Source organism: Neodothiora populina (genome assembly GCF_041146345.1).
Source record: "Neodothiora populina strain CPC 39397 chromosome Unknown canker_contig_13, whole genome shotgun sequence".
In the NCBI taxonomy this organism is placed as follows: domain Eukaryota; kingdom Fungi; phylum Ascomycota; class Dothideomycetes; order Dothideales; family Dothioraceae; genus Neodothiora; species Neodothiora populina.
Window position 1 is genome coordinate 776609 of NW_027191402.1, and position 19803 is coordinate 796411.

The following is a 19803-nucleotide window of genomic DNA, read 5'->3' on the forward strand; positions in this document are numbered from 1 at the left end:
ATTCTATCGTAATTGCACAACTTTTCTTTTGATCTTCTCTCTGACCACACTTCCATTGTCTTTCACTACCCTATCATTCAGGCAAACATGGCAGAAACAATCACCACCATCTCGCCAAACACTAATAAGCCCGTTGTCGAGCGCAAGGGTCTCACAGATGGCGAACTCAAGGACCTGACGGCAAGATCAGCCAAAGCATTCCAGTCATTCAAGAAGACTACGCTTGCCGGGAGAAAGGCCATTGTCAAAAGGGCACTTGAGCTGATCACAGCAAAAGAGGATGTGCTGGCCAAGGAGATCACAGAGCAGATGGGCAGACCTATCGCATATACGGGCAAGGAGGTGTCCACCGCTGTCATGCGTGGCGAGTACCTCAGCAAGATCAGCGAAGAGGCTCTAGCAGACACTCCTGGCGAGACTCAAGAGGGCTTCAACCGCTATATTCGCAAAGTCCCATTGGGCGTTGTCCTTGTTCTGTTCCCATGGAACTACCCCTACCTGACCCTCATCAACTCCATTGTCCCTGCCATCCTTTCCGGAAACTCGGTCATCCTCAAGCCTTCACCTCAAACACCCACTGTTGCCGAGCACATCACCTCTGCATTCAACGAAGCCGGTCTTCCCAAGGATGTCATGCAGTACTTCCACTGCGGCGACTTTTCGCAAATCGAGAAGCTAGTCAAGGCTCCGGAGATCCAACTCGTCTGCTTCACCGGCTCCGTCCCCGGCGGTCTCGCCGTTCAAAAAGCAGCAAGCGACAGCGTGAGCAAGCGCGTCGGACTCGAGCTCGGCGGCAAGGACCCAGCATACATCCGCTCCGACGTTGACCTCGCATGGGCAGCCGAAGAGATCGTCGACGGCGCCATCTTCAACTCCGGCCAGAGTTGCTGCAGCATCGAGCGCGTATACGTCGACGAGAAAGTGCACGACGACTTCGTCAAGGAACTCCAGATGGTTCTCGCAGGATACAAGCTGGGCAACCCCTTCGACAAGACCACCCACGTCGGACCCGTCGTCTCCAAGCGCAGCGCCGAAACCATCAAATCGCACATCCAAGACGCCGTCTCCAAGGGCGCAGTCGACGCCACCCCCAAGAACTCCACCTTCGACTCCCCACCTCCCGACGGCAACTACGTCGCGCCCACGCTTCTCACAGGCGTCAACCACAGCATGACAGTAATGACCGAAGAAACCTTCGGGCCCGTAATCCCCGTCATGAAAGTCTCCAGCGACGCCGAAGCCATCGCGTTAATGAACGACTGCCAATTCGGGCTGACAGCTAGTATCTGGTCCAAGGACGTGGCGAAAGCCAACGAGCTGGCCGACGACGTCGAGGCCGGAACGGTGTTTGTCAATCGATGCGATTACCCTGCGCCTGATCTCGCTTGGGTCGGCTGGAAGGACTCTGGTAAGGGCCAGACGTTGAGCAAGTTTGGCTTCGATCAGTTCTCGAAACTCAAGAGTTATCATATCAAGAACTGCCCTAAATAGCCGAGGGTATGGATAAATAGGGGGCTTGGCTGAGGTGAGGGGCAGAAGAGGTGGACATGCTTGTGGAAGGCTTTCGTTTCTTCGCTAGTCTGTAGCAGATGGTTCTGGGACTTGATATTTGTTCCATCCCCTCTTCTACCCTCCACTGATATGCTACCCGCCCCGGTATATAGCACGCTGTCACAATGAAATCAAGTAAAAACGCACGACCCGAAGAAGTCTGTCCACTCAACCAACTATGAGCAATACCCGTAAACCGTGCCAGTGAGTGAATCCACACCAGGAAGAAGACCTACTCCGCCCTCTGCACAGCATGACGCCCAGTATAGAATAAAACAAAATGGGAAAGCCACAGCGAAAGCGGCAGTAAAGAGCTTCGACATCAAAGACTTTGCATGATCATGCAAGATTAATCGAACCCACTCCGGTTCTTTTCGGATAGCATATATACACAGATGCAGCAAAGGTGCGCTCGAAAAGCATGCTGATTCAATCGCTTTTGCCGCTTTCCCACTTTTCATATCTTGCTGCTTCGATCTCTAATACACCTGCCATGCTTGCTTTCCGTTCTCGATGTCAAAATAGGGGGAGAGTCTTGGAACGCTGTAATGCGCTATGCCTATTCTTTCTCTTCTTTCGCCTCGTGCAATAAATCCCAATGGCTGGCTGTTTTCGCAGACTTTTGGAGTGTAAATGTGGAGCGTCTGATGGTGGTCGTAGTGCTGCGCTGGGAGCAAGAAAATGTCGACAAGTCCTTTTTGGCTGCTTCTCAAGTCGTTGGTTCGAATGGACCCCACTGTAGCATACAAGGGTTCGCGATTTCAGAACCTTGCGTGTCCAGGCTGTCATGGTTTCCAGATACCGATCGATCGCTGTTTGATTCCCGTGGGAGCCTTTTTCAATTCCAACTTCATCGGGATCCGGAGGTACCATGCTGGCACAGTCACATCTCTTTCTCTCAAGAAGTAGTATCCATATCATTGTCGAGCACGCCAGGAGGTAGTTTACCCTCATTGAGGTCCTTTTCCAGCTTCGAAATCTCGGCGAGTGACTTGGCGTTACTAATGAGTTTTCCGAAGCGAGCCTTTTCTTGCTCGTTGAGCTTGAGCTTGAACGGTTTGGCAGAGGTGGAGCCATTGAGGTTCGTCGATGATGAGAATGCTGATGCGGAGTTGTTGCTTCGGTTTGCTAGGATCTGTGGATGTTCGTAAGTTGTCTGCGTACAATAGTACAATAGCTAGGATATGATGAAAGTGAACGTACGGTTTGTGTGAGTTCTGTGGGCTCTGCAACGCTGCCGAAGAGCTCTTTGGCTTTGCTGCGCTCCGAGTCTTTGACTTTGGAGAAGTCGAGGAAGCGCACTGATGGACATCTTGCAATGACCCAGTATCGGTAGTTCTGTCATCCTCCGTCAGTCTCCTCAATTCATCGTTTGAAACTGATTACTGGACTCTGCGCGTACCTCCTTCGACGTGACCGGGTTCTCCACCAGGCTCAAATGAATCAACTTCTTGAGTCCCGAGAGTGGCTCGATGTCCGCAAGCTCGGCGATTTGGTTCTGAGTCAAGACCAGGGTGTGCAGGTTGCCTATGCTTTTCGACAAGCCATTGGCGATGGTCGTTATACGGTTCCTGGCCAGATACAGCGCTTGTAATCGGGGCATGAGCGGGAAGTTGGCCAGAGTCGGGATGTCATTGTCGGTGAAGTCTATGGCGTCTTGGTCCTGTTGCGCGCGCAAGTATCAGATATCAATGCGATTCATACTGAGAATCAGACGAAGAAGAAAGGCAAAAGAAATGCTTACCCTGATGAGACCCAGATTCTCAAGGGCGGGGATTTTGTGACCTTTGCATCGCCTATGAATAAGCCAGTCCAAGTGTAACATCTGTTCTTTTCGACTCCAAGCAAGGGGCAATAATACCTCTTAGGTCTAGTTCGCGCTCTTTCAAGGGATTGAGGTAGGACAGCGAGTTTTGCACGAGATCGACGGTGAGCCTCATGGCGGGCAATCTTGGGGGTTTCTTTGATGCTCAAGCGGCTGTTGTGTTATTTGCGATGAAGAGAGGGAAAAGGTGGTTGATGGCGCAATTGGTTGATTTATTGTTATTGTTATCGTTGCGCGTGCAGTTAATGGCAGAAGATGGTTCAAAGTTCCACATCGCGACGCCATCGACATGCGAATTGGAGATGCTGCTCAGAGTCTTGGCACTGATGCATTCACGATAACACAATCACCTTTGAGTTCTCGTTTCGCATATACTCCCAGTCATATTTGCTTCACTTTACTAGTATGATTCACTTGAGTCGACGGAGGAGAAAAAGACAATATCGGCCGTGACAGTCATTGTCATCATTCCATGGCAATGCTCTGACTGCTTGAATATATGTATGCGGCTGAAAGCAAGGCGAAGCAATATCCAATTGTGACCGAGCTCGAAGACCGACCTGCCTCCAATCCCATCACATCGTAAAACCACACTTTCAGCCTGGTTCTTTCCGTCTTCTTTCCTTCTTCTTCTCTCCTGGGTCTGCCAGCACCATGTTGCCGTGCCGCTCCTGTGATCAGAGCGCAGGCGCATGCTAATGTTGCGAATAATCAGCGCGAGGCTGGTACTGCTCCTACTTCCATGCGCCATCGCAGAGTGTATGTGATGCCGCCCCTGAGTCCCGAGGTCGCCATGGAGGTCTGGCGAGCCTCTGACAAGACAGACCACTACAGGACTGCTCCAACCGAGTCTAAAACTCGACCTTACACCTGCTCGGCACCCCAGCCGTCGTCGGCGCTACGCATGTTCGAGGGAGGCTGCTCAACGTCAGTACAGAATCCACAAACCAAGAAGATGACAGCTTGCGCACCTCGATGCTAGGAACGTATTCCAGAATAACGTAGGCAATGCCGACAAACACAATGATGGATCCGGCAGTGTACTTCCACCAGTAGTCGCCCATGCAGATGCTGCCTACGAAGATATAGAATGCTCCGCGACCAATGAAGGAGAACATGAAGGACGCATAGCGGGCGATCTGAGGAGGTATTTGGAACTCGAGCAGAGCGTTGGCGACACCGAACAGGATGACGTAGACGGCGACGATGATGTTCTGGATGCCGATGTGAGGGAAGAATTGGCCGATGCCACCAAGGATCATGAAAACACCAATGGCCAGATTGGCAATGCGACTGCACAAGGCATCAGTATTCGAACACGAGTCGCAATGGTCACAGCAGTCGGGCCAAGCTCACAATGCGTCAGAGAAGTCCATTTTGCCGAAGCCGTGTAGTTGTAATCCGCGATACCGGTGTCTTTGAGGATTGTCTGTTGGACTGGGAGAGTATACTCGAGCTTCTTAATGTCAATCAACCATGCGAAAGAGATACAGAATGGCAGCTGGAGCTGTCGCGTTGCCGCAAGCGGACGCTGACGATTTCGCCAAGGAACGCAAGCTCCAGCCCGCTCCGTCATGGTTAGTGCGCCATCCCGCACCTTGCCCTCGGGGTATCTTTGTAGTCCAGGTGATGATCAGGCAGGAGCCCCTCCAATAATGTGTTACCTGTCGTTGTCATCTCGTTCAACCATCTTCTTCATCGATTCCTACATCTTTACTCTGGCGTCTAAAGGTGTGATAACATCGTTCAAATAGTGCGATCATCGTAAAGACATGCTGAGATGCGACCCTCTCGGCCGACACTCATCGCAGCTAGTACACCACGGAAGTCTCGCCACTTGTACAAGACTTGATCCGCCGAATGTCTCATGGATCACACATCAATCCTGAATCGAGACTCGGAATCATCTTGGTTCTTCACATTCCTATAATGCCAGATGCGACATGCCCATGAGGACACTGCGATGGAGATATTACCAACGACGAGGTTGAAATGAAATGACCAAACTACATATTTCCTGGCGTGGCCGCTGTCTGCATCAATCAGGAATATCCTGTATCTTCACTCGGTTGTATGGTGTAATGGTTAGCACACGAGATTCTGATTCTCGTGATCCCGGTTCGATTCCGGGTACGACCTCTCTTTTTCGTCGTTAAAAGTTGTCTCAACGGCCCGACGTAGGCATTGATTATTTTGGTGAGAATAACATTCGAGACGGAGACTTGTGCAGGTAGTCCTTGCTATGTATCGATCAAAGCGACGCTGGATAGGTCAAAGTGTGACGATAGTAGTCCTTCGAGGATTTGGTGCACGCCATCAAGGTAGTCAAGCAGACTGGACCATGGAGTCGTTGACATGGAAAGCCATGGGATGGGATGGATGCTATCCCAGGCATACTTTTATCAAGTAACACAACATGAATACTTGACAAATCAATCCCATTGTGACTCGGAGAATTGGCAGCCGGTATGCTATAGTAGTGAGCAAGATGTGGTGACAATCAGAGATAAAATGGACATGGATGGTTATGGCGGGCAGATGATGGAGGGAGAGAGCCAAGACCTCAGTGAAAGAAAACCCCCGCAACAAGCCTCAAAAGATGATCCCACTTTGGGTTGACAGAAAGATCAAAAAACTTCTGGTTCCTTAATTCTTCCAGACCGCCGCCGCCCTTCGACTCTTATTCACAAGTCAGATCTAATTTCAAAGACACACAATGGCGCCCTCAGCAGTCTCACCACAGCAGCAGCATGCCTCCATCGCCGTCGATCCCACAGTCGCTGCCCTGCGCAAGACACTGACCTCCGAATCCTCGCCGCTCGCCGCCCGCTTTCGCGCCCTCTTCTCCCTCAAGCATCTCGCCGCACTAGAGCCTGCCACCGCTCAGACCGTCCCCGCCATCGAGGCCATCGCCGCTGGCTTCGCATCACCCTCTGCCCTCCTCAAGCACGAACTCGCCTACTGCCTCGGTCAGTCTGGCAAGACTGCCGCCATCAAGCCTCTGAGAGATGCACTCGAGGACCGCGAGGAAGATGCCATGTGCAGACACGAGGCCGCCGAGGCCCTTGGCGCTCTGGGCGACAAGGGCAGTCTGCCTCTTCTGAGACAGAGAAGAGACGACCCCAACGAGGTTGTTGTCGTCAAGGAGACCTGCGTCCTCGCTGTGGATCGCATCGAGTGGGAACACTCCGAGGAGAGAAAGAAGGAGAAGCTGAAGCAGAGGTGGGACTGAGTCTATTGAAGAGGAAGAAAGACTTCTACTGACATGCAATGCAGTGATTTTGCCTCGATTGATCCTGCACCACCAATGGCCCACATCAACTCACAGCCTTCTATTCCTGAGCTCGAGAAGACGCTGCTCGACACCGGACTGCCTCTCTTCCAGCGCTACCGTGCCATGTTCGCCCTACGAGACCTTTGCTCTCCACCAGACCTCCCCACCGCTGTCCCAGCTATCAAGGCCCTCGCTGCGGGACTCGACGACCCGTCTGCCTTGTTCCGTCACGAGATCGCATTCGTCTTTGGCCAGCTCTGTCATCCGGCTTCGGTCCCGGCGCTTATCCAGTGTCTGAGCAACACGGGTGAAGAGAGCATGGTTCGCCACGAGGCAGCCGAGGCCCTCGGCAGCTTGGGTGACGAGGAGGGTGTCGAGGACGTATTGAAGAAGTTCATCAACGATCCTGAGCAGGTCGTCCGAGACAGCATCATCGTCGCACTAGACATGGCCGAGTTTGAGAAGAATGGCGAGATGGAGTATGCGACCATCCCGGTCGGCGAGGAGGTTGCGGCAGCATAGACGAAAAAAGTAGTCTTCCCTTTAGATGCATGGGGCGGCGTTGGTGGATTCTCTTTGGGTATATGGTAGAAATGGCTAAAAAGGTCGAGATATGTAACGAAGAAAGCTTTGACGAATCAATTGTTGGTGTTCCACTTGTAGCCACATCCTTCCTTGCAAGTGTAGAAGACTGTGCTACCCTCGTCTGCGGATCGTAGCTGCTTGGTGTAGTAGAAGACTTCTTCCCTGCCACACTTGGGACAGGTCTCTCTGATCTTGGCGGATGTCTCCATGTCGTCTTCGGTCAAGGTCTGGACATCTGAACGTTTGTCTCGGAGTGATGAAGGGAATGCGTCAGGCTTGGATTGTGTCGTGATCGTTTTTGCAGAAGCATCTGTCGATTGCAGAAAGATCCCGTCAGTCATCATACTTGAGAAGACACTGTTACGACAGCGACATGTCTGAACAACAAACCTTTGCACTTTGCGCCGCAAACTTCGCAAACCAGAGTGGTCTGTTGCTGACCACTGCTGCTGTCCAGCAGATTACCGCAATCGGTGCAAAAGACAAGTGAGCCGATCGCAGACATCATGAAGTGAAACGTGGGAGTCTTGGGTGTGTTGATGTAGTGAAATTAATTGCCTGACCAAAAAGCGAGACGGGAATATAAAAAGCGAGGGCTCGATATCTCACTACCGGCGGAGAATTCGGGGAAGCGCAACATTTGTCGCCAGAGGGTCGTCCTCTGTCTGTCTTGGCGTTTGTGCTCTCTTCCTCTCTCTGTCTCTACTAATATAACAATATGTCTCGGCGTAGGGTGCACAGTGCAGCATCATACTGAGACGGCTAAACCAAAGAAAAACCCTTGCCCCAGATTCTCGCAGTATTGCGTCGACGAGCGGCTAACCCTCGATATCCCACCGCCTGGCATAACTCCCGCCTTTTGATCACTTTCCAAACAACCCACCTGATTGTCCATCATCAACACGATAAACACCCGACGACATAAGCAAATCTGCCATGTCGATGGGATTATCTGGGTCGCGTAATCTTGGAGATTGTCATGATACCATCGCGCTCCTGATCTAAGCGCCGTGGGAGACCCGAAGACGGATAATCCGCAACAATCACATCATCTTCGATGCAGCGCCTTCCCTTATCGTCTGGCACTGTCGAATAACGTAGGGGGGGGAAGGGGCCGCCTCATGGACCGTCATTACTGCAATTCCATTCTCTCTCTCGTCTTATGAATCACTTCAATCCCGCTGCCTTCCCGGGCGGCGCTGCGCAGCAGAATAACATGCAAAACCAAAATGGAATCAACAATATACCCGGGCCTGGCAACGGCGCCGGTCGTGCTAATGGCATCACTGCCCCTCGCATTCCAACTGTGCATGAAGTCCTCCCTTACTCGCCGTTCAGCTCGATAACTCCCTTTTCGTCCGGTGTGTCTTTCATATCGCATACATCCATTCACTCATCCACAGGAGACTTCAGTTTCACTTCTTGGCCATCACTCGGTCTTCACTAAAACAACACTGTCGGGAATCATTGCTGACTGACTTGCAGATGTTGTGCCGCCCCCTTGGCTCGTCCCTCGTCGTCGTCTTCTGTGTTTCCTTCAAATGACCAACGTCTCTCTGCACAGCGCATGCTCGACAGTCTCAACACCGAAGCAGGAAATGCTGAACGAGCCTCTGAGCGCTTGCAGAAGACTGTAAAAGACTTGCAACAATTGCTCAGTCCGGGCAACCTGACAGTATAGTAAGTGTAGCATAGATACTTGTTAATGCTGCTTCCAGCTGTTGACACAATCTCACAGTAATTTCAAAAAGCCAGCTCGACTCGCCAACAACGTGACACGCTCCGGGGCTAGCAAGCCCAATGGTACACCTGCACATCCTACACAGCAGCCTCAGCTCACGTCATTCGCCAACATGGTGTACAATTCCACTCGTGTAGACTACCGCTATCCGACACCCGAATCTCCCTCGGTCAAACAGCGTGGAACTGCGTCTAGCGCTGCTGGATCAAAGCCAGCAATACCACATACTCGCCCTGCAGTCGCCAATGGAAGGCCAGCTGCTACCGCGCCGGCGCCTAATAGCGCCAGAGCTACCCCTACTTCATCGACTACGCTACAATCTTTGCAACCTGCCTCTGATCCTCGTCCATCCCTCCAAAAGCGACCGTCTTCTACTTCGCAGTATAGCCAGGTTGAGGTACTCATCGAGACTCCTTCTCGTGCCTCTCAAGCACCTCGCCCGCCGGTCAATGCCAGGCATAATCCACAGACCACAGGTTATCACCATGGAGATGCGACTCATCATCATACACAGCAACAAATGAGACCTTCACAAAGCAATGTTGCTGTTGTCATTCCATCTCGCTTAGGGGATAATGTTGGTCATGCCGTCAAAAGTTCCGTTCATACCGAAAGATCAACTCAGCAGAAGCCTTTACCGACGAACCACTATCACGCCCATGACGAAAGACCTGCGTCTCAAACTGCGTTCAGGTCATCGCAAACCGATCTCGCCGTCGTAGTGCCCGCCGTCTTATCACAGGCGGAGAGGGCGGCCTATATTTCCATTCCAGATACGGAAAGCGCCGTGGTGATAGACAACAACAGCCTATCGAGGCCTAAAGCGCTTGCAGAAGACATACCGGAACATCAACTTACATCTGCTACGCTTGACCAGCGTGAGAAAGCGAATGGGGCGGCTTCCAGATTACAAGGCTTGATGTCTGACATCTTTGAAGCCGAAGATCAGTTGCAGCCTGATACATCTGGAGTCCAGTCCACCAATGCCGCTCATTACTTCCAGGTCGAAGACGGTGCGGATATCGAGCGACCCGTCTTGCAGCCTAAATACCAAGGCCAGCTAGATCTCTTTCTTCAGAAGGTTATCAACAGTAACCGCTTCGCAAGCATTGATGTCGAGCAGCTGGGCCGAGTCATGAAGCTCTGTGAGAACGCGATTTCTGCTGGGAGCGGAACCTCATTTCGTATCGACGAGGACTCCCTTCGAGATGGCGATGACTGGGCGCGAAGAATGACGGCGGGTGAACAAGGCCTATATGCCTCGCGTAGTCTGCTACGAATCATGACCGCCGGAAGGGAAGAGAAGCAACTATACTCTGAAGATACTCTGAGAAATCTCCTTGACTTTTTGTCGCATGTCGTGGATACGTGCATCATACCGACCGTGGAGATGAGGCATGACATTGGAGAAGCCTTCAAATTTGCTTCTCATCAGCAAAAGTCGCTCTTGCCTGTCCTCTCACAATGCAGTCGTGTTATGAAATTACTTGGCGATTTGCTGCTCAAGACCGATGTCGATGAGAGCGCTATCAACACCGTTGAGTCTATCTGCAAAACATTAGTATTTGTCGAGAATGCATCATCAGAGAAGGATTCGGCTCTGGGCGTACAAAAGTTCGAGAGCGTTCGCTTAGCTGCAATGGACGTTCTCTCAAAGCTGTTTGCTCGTTACACGGAGCAGCGACAATTCGTCTTTGACGAAATCCTCACTTCGCTAGAGAAGCTGCCAGTCAGCCGACAGAGCGCACGTCAATTCAAAATGGTAGACGCGAAGCCTATACAGTTGGTGTCTGCTTTGCTCATGCGACTCATTCAGACCAGTGCCACCAAACCCCCAAGGGACCAGAGGCCAATTGGGAAGGAACTGGACTCGAAAGGGGCACCAGACCAGTCCGACACCGACATGGAGGATCAGTCAGAGTACGACAGCGACTCGTCTACGATCAAGGTTACCAACAAGAAGCGAAAGAAGAGCTCTAAGAAATCCTTCGGCGCAGAAGGCGACCTTCAATCACTTGTCAATCCTCTGTACGAAGCAGCTCTCAAAGACACGTACTATGTCATAAATTACCTCCTGCAGCGCGCAATGACATCGACAAAAACTGGAGACACACCGTATAGGAACTTGCTCGACATCTTCACGGAAGACTTTCTTAGTGTACTCGGGAATACGGACTGGCCGGCAGCCGAACTACTGCTCAGGGCGTTACTATCCAGATTACTCGAAATCAGCGACAGCAAGACCAGCTCGGCCCCATCCAAGTCAATGGCCCTTGAACTGATGGGTTCTATGGCAACCAGGATCACTGCTGTGAGGCTACAGGCACAGCAAGTAGCCAGACATAATCATTCCGAAGAATCAGAAATCAGGCCTGGGCTTTTAGAACTACACGAGGGCCTTCTATCCGATGACTTGACGGAAGCGGACTTGCTTGCCTTTGACGGACCATACAGAGTCGTCCTCGAGTATCTCCAGGCTCGCCACGTCAATGATACTCAGCTCCTGAGCGCCCGTGGCTACCATACTATGCAGTGGTCGAAGTTGCTGCTGAGCTTACAGAATCCATCCGCCAGTACTCGCGAAGTTGAGAAACGACTTGCTCACATGATCTGGGATGCGCAATGGCTCGAAAACGAATATGAATTCACTCAAGTATCGACAGAGGACGGTAGATTCGCATCTTTGTTGAGTACACTCCACCTACCGTTCTGTCGGGCTTTCAACCGTATCTTTACCAAGCTGTTGAATTCGATGGCTGGTGATCAAGCTTCGTTGAGAAGTAAGAGCTTGAAGAGTATTGAGCAGCTAATCGAGATGGACCCGTCGATGCTCGATCGCGGCAATTTTGTCATGCACAACATCACCAAGTGCCTGATGGACACGTCGACTCAAGTTCGTGACTCTGCCCTGGGACTTATTTCGAAGTGTTTGAGCCTTCGACCGCGTCTGGACACGGAATTGTGTGATCGAATCATCCAGCGATCGCACGACGCTAACGTCCACGTCAGGAAGAGGGCGATGAAGATGCTCAAGGATATCTACCTTCGCCATGACACTTTCTCGTTGAAGGCTCGCATAGCCGATGCTCTGGTCTTGCGTATAGTGGACGTCGATGAAAGTGTTGTGGACCTCGCCCGTCATACCTTTGAGGACATATGGATGTCGCCATTCTACGCTGCATCTGGTTCCAGTGGAGCAAATGTCGACGCCACCATTCGCCTGCACGAGCAAGCTGCGCTCATTGTCAACATTGTCAACAAGAAAAGCGATAGCTCCGAGAACGTTCTCGCCGAGCTCGTGCAGGGCGTGCTGTCACCTGAGAAATCGAAAAACGCTAAAGACAATTTCTCGGTGTGCAGGCAGATGGTCAAGACGATGTTCGAGGCCATCATTGATAGCGCAGAGCTCCCTGGAAACCTTTCCCAGAACTCTGTTCTGCAGACATTGACGGTATTTTCTTCTGCTGATGCGAAGCTATTCATGCCAGACCAATTGCAGACATTGGTACCATACGTTAAGAACCTGACCACCGATGACAACCTCTTGACATATCGCTCTGCGATAGTTATTCTGCGCCACACTCTGCCGCACATGCGGAACCTCAACAAAGACTTCTTGGCCGAAGTGCAAATATCACTCATACAAAACTTTCAAAAGCTTCCAAAGGCAGAGTTGAGCGAGGTCGCAGCATGTTTGTGGATGCTTGATGGTGGGCTGAAAAACACCCAGAAACTCGCTAGAATCACTGGATCGGTCCTGGCACAAGTCAAGAAGTTTCAGAGTGCAGCTATCAATGATGCCACTGCTACCAAAGTCAAACGACTCACTACTATCGCCGGCGCTTTCGTCAAGGCTTTCAACCTTGACACAGACCTGCAAGCACCGGATGGTCAGCTCAAGAAAATTTTCCCCGAGTACAAGGGAAACAGTGTGGCCTCTCTCGCTGTGGACATTATATGTCCTCTCACAAGCCCTAAGCAGACTTCACAGCTCCGCGAGGCCGCGCTAGAGAGTGTTTCCATGATCTGTCAGACATGGCCGAATCAACTCATGCGTGCTGATGTTTGCAATGCGTTCGAACTTGTCTTTGCATCTGACGACCGCCAACTAGATTTCATCCTAGTGTCTGGACTGAAAGAGTTCTTCTCTTCAGGAGACAAGCCCGGAGGCGATGGCGCTGCCGTTATTGAGCTCGGCGGTGGTGTTGCTACTGGCGAGGAGAGACTTGGAAACACGTATGTCGCCACCGACCGTGATGGTGCTGCAACTTCCATTGCGCAGCGGTTCTTGCACTCCATCCTGCGTGTCTCGATTTCCTCCGCGGATGAGCTCGCCTTGATTGCGGCCCAAGTAGTGGCCAGTATCAATCGTCAAGGCCTGGTTCATCCGAAGGAGTCTGGCCCGTATTTTGTGGCTTTGGAGACATGTCCAGACAACAAGATCGCCAACGTCGCCTTCCAGGAGCACAGAGCGCTCTACAGCAAGCATGAGACCATGTTCGAGAAGGAGAATATCCGCTCCATCCAGCAAGCCTTTGAGTATCAACGCGATATCATCCACGACGCTCTAGGCTATGTAGGAAGTCCTCCTGCGGCTAAGCTGAACATGTTCTGGGAAGTCTTGAAGACCGGAACTGCAAAACCTCGTAAGAAGTTTCTTACTACCATTTGCACCAAGATGAACTTTGTGCCAGCCAAGCTTGATGTGTCCGGTGACATTCCTACACATGTCAGTCTGGTGAGGTTCTGTGTTGAGAATCTTGCATTCTTTGACTACAGCAAGATGGATGAACTACAGCATCTTGCTGCCACGCTGGAAAGGGTTGTCTCTGATACTGGCACCGGTATCTCGCACGCGATTGAAGTTGAGCTTCTCAAGCTCCGTATTGAGAATGTGCCAATGCTCGACGTCCAGGCAATCATCGGAGATGGCGCTGCGGTGAAGCCGGAGCCCCTGCAGCAAGCTGACGACGGGCCAGACCAGAAGACGACTATCGACCCTCTGCGTCTCCGCCAGCTGACCGTGTATTCTCAAATCCTACTCTTGCTCTGGGGACTTCGCACATACCTGCGCAGATTATGGAACCTGGCCAAAGCAACAACGACCAGCCGCGGCCGCCCTCCAGCCGCCGGCAAAGACGCCCCGGCAGTCGTTCGAGCTGCCCAACGCATTCCCAATTCGGCAAACTTGACTGAGCGATTCCTTGCACGCACTTCCGAGATCGTGTCAGCACTACAGCAGGGCCAAGACAAGCAACGCGCGCTCTGTGCATCATTCGCCGAACTCATGGCCGTAGACAACGAGCTCAAAGTCGCCGCCGACGGCGCTGACGACGACTTCGAAGATACTTCACTCCAAGACACGTCCATGACCGCCCCTGGAGCGGCCAACAACAACGGCGACATCAACGGTGGCTACGAGACACCCAGCGAAGGATCCGTTCGAAGCGCCTCCGCCGCGCCGTCTGTGCCTGGTAGTGCCCACAAGCGAGGTAAAAAGAGAAAGAGCGTCGGAGACTCGAGATCGGCGTCAAATACTCCCAGGAAGAAGGGCAAAGGGGCCTTTCACTCTCAGCAGCAGGCGGGTGTTAACCAGAGGAGGACGAGCAGGGATGGCGACGACGAAGATGATTTCGTCAAGTGGGAGTGAGCTAGCCGGTAGAACCATCTTGTTCTCTTCGATTCGGGTGCAACGACACCATGAGAAGACGAATATGATTCAAGGCTGCATGACATGCCGCCACACAATATAATAGTGGTAGTATCCGCCTAGAAAGCAAATATTTGTAACAGTCTAGCGTTATTATATCCTAGTAGTACGATCCCGACACCAGCTTGCGGAGCAAATCAACTCATCATCATTAATGAACGACATACAAACAACAATTGCAGCAAGGAAGGTATTCCCGAAAGCGAACATTCAAACAGCCCATCACAGAATAAGAGTCAGATACCACACCAGCACCCTAAGGAATGCAAAGAAAAACAATTTCATATTTTCGGTATATACTCGAAGCACAAGGACAGGGTCCCCGTCCATCCAGTCGTCTTCTGCCGGCCTTTCGGGTATGTTATACAGTACGTGCAAAGCACAGAAAATGTCTAACCAGGCGTGTGGATTTCCGTCTCTTGCATACGGAAGATGGTATGCATTTCTTCTGCGAGTTTACTCTGATGTCACGACCGGTGGAGCAGCGGTATCGGTACTGGATACTGGGATATTGTGCACCCGTTACATTAACGTCACTTGTCTTGGATCTTTATTATCTACCTTATACGCAGCGATGATCAAGCACGCATCCGTCGGCCCTCTCCTGTGGATGCTTTGCTCTCATGTGAAAATGTGATTGCAGTAGCCATTTGTGATCGAGTCTGTTTGATTGGTAGAACGCGCTGTGCTGCTTATCCCGTGTTTTCGCTATTCTGTCATCCGTTGAGCAGAGATCTAATGCAGACTGCTTAGCGGAGAGAAAGAGAGAAAATCAACCCATCCTGCTTGCTTGGCATTTATCCAGCGAAACACCTCTCCAATACCATCAGACTGCTTCATCGTCGTGTGAAAACACGCGCGTATTCATTTTGTGAACGAGCACAGACGAACAGAGAGGGCGTGACCAGCTGCAGCGCAGCTCATCGTCCTGTCTTGTACTCATCGATCAATGACTTTGATATGAAGAGTGTTCTTCTCATGTACTTGTTCAGCTTCGTCTTCGTCGTCTTGACCCGAGTTTGGTTCGTTCCCACAGGATAAACGCAAGGTTGAGCGTGGATCGACGGTTCGTAAGTCAAAAGGAACATGCATTCCCTCGATTACTTGCCTGGTCTTGGCCCAAGGTACACTAAAGAGGCCTGAGTTGATTTTGCACATGATTAGTTGTCCGGTGGTGATTGAGGTTTTTTCGGATGCAGTCAAACTCTCATGGTTTGTTACATCTTTAGTTTCTTCGCCGCTGCTGTTGTCCATTTCGAATGCTGCTGCTGCTGCCAATGCGCTCGAATTCCATGCTTCGATTTGCTGTAACAAGTCCAACATGGCTGGACCGGTGTTCTGCAGTATTGTGGCAGGAGAGTCTCTATTACGGCCTTTACTGACGGATGTGAAGAGACAACCTATGAAGTGACCGTTGATGTCTTCGTCCAGTTCTCCCGTTTTACCTTGGTGTCTCTTAGAGCTAGCAGATAAGCTGCTCCTATCAGACTTGGTTTTCGAAGGCGAGAGCTTAGTCTGAAATTGAAGAATTGAAGGAATGAGCAAAGCAGTGCCAGCCAATTCGGTCTTCCTGTCTTTGTGGGCCTTGCAATGTTGCAAATAGACACAGAATGCACGAGGGTAGTGAGTTCTGAAAGCTAGCGCTATGCCTGCGCCCCATGAGCCTTCGGTGTTGCATGCGTGGATCAGTACACTCTGTGGGGGCGAGGAGAAGATGTCGCCCTTTACTTCGTGGATGTGACACCGAGCATTTGCTTCCAGAGAAATAGAAGGGTATGAAGTGTCTTGCGAGTTGGTGCTCATTCCATCGTGTTGGGACGAAGGATAGGTTTTGTCGTCGTTGCCGCTGAGTTGAGCTGCGGTTTCGAGCATCGACTTGTTTGACAATATACTTACTTCGGATGGCTGAATTGTGTGCCCCTTCTGAATCTCTTCTCGTCGTAGAGTTATGCGACCTAGACCATCTGAGTCGTGGTCGAGATCTTGTGATTGTGAGGCAGTCACAGCTTCATTTGTGTAACTCGCACTTTCCTCTGCTGCAATTCTGGCAGACCTCCGGCTAGACTTACCACCCCCACGACGGCCGTCTGGACTATAACGAGGCGCCTTGCGAGCAGGAGCATTTGTTTCGTCGGTCAATGCAAGTTTTCGTTTACCCATCTTGTACTGCTGTTAGATGCAAGTTGGTTGACAATAGTCTGGTAGTACAAAGCTCTACAGGGTGTTGGTGGTGGTGTTGTATATGGTAGGCAGGTTCAGAAAGTCATGATGGTGTTGGCTGTTGGGGCTCGGAAAGATTAGGAGCCAATGAGAGAGCAGAGGTTGTCAGAAGTCACGTGCAGGCACCAGAAAGTGTTGACGCTGGGGCCAAGTTGCTTTCGCTGGATTCGAAGTTCCCGAAACGAGAACGACGGGGACATTCTTGTATCGCCAGCGACGACGACGACAGACTCACACTGTGACTACGAGATCCTCTCTCTCTTCCTCTCATCTCTTCACCCCAACGTCCATTTCTCCTCGCCTCCTGCCTCTTCCGGCCACTCCGAACACACACACCGCAATGTCTCTCCTCTCCCAGGCAACGGCCTCAATGGCCAGATCCTGCGCCAGACAGCAGGTTCCCGCCCTTCGCAGCTCCGTCGCCGCCATGCAGAAGCGTAACAACGCAGATGTTGTCGCGCCCACCAACAGCCCCTTCCGTGGCGTCAGCAGCCACAAGGACACCACCGCGATTCCCTCATTCAAGAAGTACAGATCCTCCGGCGGCGAGACCGGTCCCAAGCTCTTCCAATACTTCATGGTCGGCACTTTCGGCGCCATTACGGCCATGGGCGCAAAGGCTACTGTCCAAGGTACGCCACAAGAGACGGCATCAATTGCTCAATCGCATTGTGCTGTGGCCACAGACTAACCACAAAACCCAGACTTCCTCGTCAACATGTCCGCCTCCGCCGATGTCCTGGCTCAGGCCAAGGTCGAGGTCGACCTCGCCGCTATCCCCGAGGGCAAGAACGTCATCATTAAGTGGAGAGGCAAGCCCGTCTTCATCAGACACCGTACCGCCGACGAGATCAAGGAGGCCGACGACACCAAGTGGGAGGCTCTCAGAGATCCCCAGCCCGACTCGGACAGAGTGAAGAAGCCCGAGTGGCTCATCATGCTCGGTATGGAACTTCATTATCATTACGACCAAAACCGCGACGCGACGTTGCTGACATGTACACTAACAGGCGTCTGCACACACTTGGGTTGTGTGCCCATTGGTGAGGCTGGTGACTTTGGTGGCTGGTTCTGCCCTTGCCACGGTTCTCACTACGACATCTCCGGCCGCATCAGAAAGGGACCTGCTCCTCTCAACCTCGAGGTCCCTACATACGACTTCCCCGAGGAGAACAGCTTGGTCATCGGTTAAGCCGGCTGACCCTTTAACTATACCTGCCAACAGACAGATAAATCGAGGAGTTTGGGCGTGGAATTGTTTCGGTCGCAAGATCTAGATTTTGGCTCAAGCTCCCGAATGAAGGGGAGAGAGATTCGAAGAAAGATGCATGAGGAGTACGAGAAGCCACCCGATAAACATACCTTTTTCTTACCACCAACCACTACTCTTGTACATGTACTTGCAGCTGCCGTTTTCTATTAGCACGAATGTACAAAAGCGTTCACAAATCACCTATATTCCACACTTTTTGCTGTACATTTCTGCTGCTGTCACATTGGCGGATGTGACTTGTTGATACTTTAGGATCAAACAGCATTCGATGCGCGTTGGCAGGCAGCTGCCTTAACCGGATACCGATGCCAGAGACTCCATGCGACAGCTGTGCGCGTCAAGGCTCCGGCTGGCAACATCTCGAAAAGAATGGCAAGCACTGAAGCCAGGCGCTGTCACGACACTATAACGAAGATGCCTCGCCTCTGTCCGACAGCCCAACAACCCAACATGCGGAATTAGAGTCTAGATTTTATGGTCTTGATCACCAAGATGTCTCCTTTGGCGAAACCGCGACAGGCGGCCTGATGCAAGTGAAAAGTACGGGAGAAGCCCTCGCACGAGGGAGCCACGTGAGAATGGAAGCTACGTTGACGCCTTATGTTTCAGGGCGACACTCGTGCTGCGCCGCAGCTCAGTGCATCCCGACACATAACAGATGATATATAGTCTTAGCGAAACGGTAGTAAGTACACCCTTGGACGTGTGGATGTATGCTTTTGTGTCGGTGCTGGTGGTTAGTCTTGGTAGACCTTATCGCTTCTCGAGCCAAGCCGAGCTCACCGCGACCCGTCGCTACGACCATGCCATATTATTTTCTCGGTCCTCCTGAGCTTGGCCGCGGCTGAAACACTGGTCACCTAGCGTGTTGTGCTGGTGATGCAGTGCCTACCTGAGCAATGCAGAGATGGGAGAAAGGTGCTAGAGATATTGGTAGGCCTGATACTATACTATTGATGAGGTTCTCCTGCACACAACGCAATAAGGCAGCTCCATTAGAGGCATATTGCGCCATTGTGTCAAATGCGTGCGACTGGTGGGTGGGCAAACAAGACATCCATAGTTTCTCAAAGCGCTTGCACGATATCTGAAGCAAAAGAACTTGGTCTTGGTCATTGATCATCATAAGCGAGACTCACTCTGGATGCACCGCTGTTCCCGGACAGATGGAGCAAGCGGTGAATTGGCCATCTTGACATTCAGCACTGACAGGATCATCATTAAGCTCCATCCATTTCCCGATGATCCTCGATACATTGTTCCGGCACCGCATGCAACCCTATACCATTGTTCCAATCGAACACTCCCTCCAAACTAGACGGCGCGATTGTGTAAGCGTAATATCTACGATAGGTTGACAGGTCAAACGATCAACACTCGTGCCGTGCCGCATTCCTGCAAGACAGCAAAGGCCCTGCGTCTGGAAGATCACATGCGAAGGGGATAAAAGTCATCTATATTGCTTCTCCAATATGTTTCTTTGCTTGACCAACAGCCCCCTCACACACACGAGAACCTTACTGTACCAAGGCGAGCCACGGTGTATCATCGCCGCGAAGAGCCCATTAAACGAAACAGCCGGGAGGGGAACCAAGCCACCAAGCCTCGCTCCCGCTTTCGCAAG

The 19803-nt window shown here is 51.6% G+C and overlaps 7 protein-coding genes across 7 annotated transcripts; 4 read left to right on the forward strand and 3 right to left on the reverse strand.

Annotated features, from left to right (window-relative positions):
- Positions 1 to 87: 87 nt before the first annotated feature.
- AAFC00_001864 (uncharacterized protein) lies at positions 88 to 1491 on the forward strand (the record flags this gene model as incomplete). Its single annotated transcript, XM_069341118.1, has 1 exon — positions 88 to 1491. The coding sequence occupies one exon, from the start codon at positions 88 to 90 to the stop codon at positions 1489 to 1491; it is 1404 nt and encodes a 467-aa protein (XP_069204629.1).
- Positions 1492 to 2449: 958 nt separating this feature from the next.
- On the reverse strand, positions 2450 to 3491 carry AAFC00_001865 (uncharacterized protein; the record flags this gene model as incomplete). The annotated part of the gene is made up of 5 exons (XM_069341119.1): positions 2450 to 2686; positions 2755 to 2889; positions 2954 to 3214; positions 3296 to 3336; positions 3413 to 3491. 5 exons carry the CDS (start codon positions 3489 to 3491, stop codon positions 2450 to 2452), a joined length of 753 nt encoding a protein of 250 aa, XP_069204630.1.
- Positions 3492 to 4240: 749 nt separating this feature from the next.
- Positions 4241 to 4752, reverse strand: AAFC00_001866 (uncharacterized protein; the record flags this gene model as incomplete). Its single annotated transcript, XM_069341120.1, has 3 exons — positions 4241 to 4294; positions 4348 to 4669; positions 4733 to 4752. The coding sequence occupies 3 exons, from the start codon at positions 4750 to 4752 to the stop codon at positions 4241 to 4243; spliced, it is 396 nt and encodes a 131-aa protein (XP_069204631.1).
- A 1340-nt stretch (positions 4753 to 6092) lies between these two features.
- Positions 6093 to 7172, forward strand: AAFC00_001867 (uncharacterized protein; the record flags this gene model as incomplete). Its single annotated transcript, XM_069341121.1, has 2 exons — positions 6093 to 6598; positions 6653 to 7172. 2 exons carry the CDS (start codon positions 6093 to 6095, stop codon positions 7170 to 7172), a joined length of 1026 nt encoding a protein of 341 aa, XP_069204632.1.
- Positions 7173 to 7288: 116 nt separating this feature from the next.
- AAFC00_001868 (uncharacterized protein) lies at positions 7289 to 7740 on the reverse strand (the record flags this gene model as incomplete). Its single annotated transcript, XM_069341122.1, has 2 exons — positions 7289 to 7545; positions 7626 to 7740. 2 exons carry the CDS (start codon positions 7738 to 7740, stop codon positions 7289 to 7291), a joined length of 372 nt encoding a protein of 123 aa, XP_069204633.1.
- A 1062-nt stretch (positions 7741 to 8802) lies between these two features.
- On the forward strand, positions 8803 to 14626 carry AAFC00_001869 (uncharacterized protein; the record flags this gene model as incomplete). The annotated part of the gene is made up of 2 exons (XM_069348520.1): positions 8803 to 8915; positions 8974 to 14626. The coding sequence occupies 2 exons, from the start codon at positions 8803 to 8805 to the stop codon at positions 14624 to 14626; spliced, it is 5766 nt and encodes a 1921-aa protein (XP_069204634.1).
- A 2620-nt stretch (positions 14627 to 17246) lies between these two features.
- On the forward strand, positions 17247 to 18098 carry AAFC00_001870 (uncharacterized protein; the record flags this gene model as incomplete). Its single annotated transcript, XM_069341123.1, has 3 exons — positions 17247 to 17538; positions 17611 to 17850; positions 17917 to 18098. The coding sequence occupies 3 exons, from the start codon at positions 17247 to 17249 to the stop codon at positions 18096 to 18098; spliced, it is 714 nt and encodes a 237-aa protein (XP_069204635.1).
- Between the last annotated feature and the right edge of the window lie 1705 nt (positions 18099 to 19803).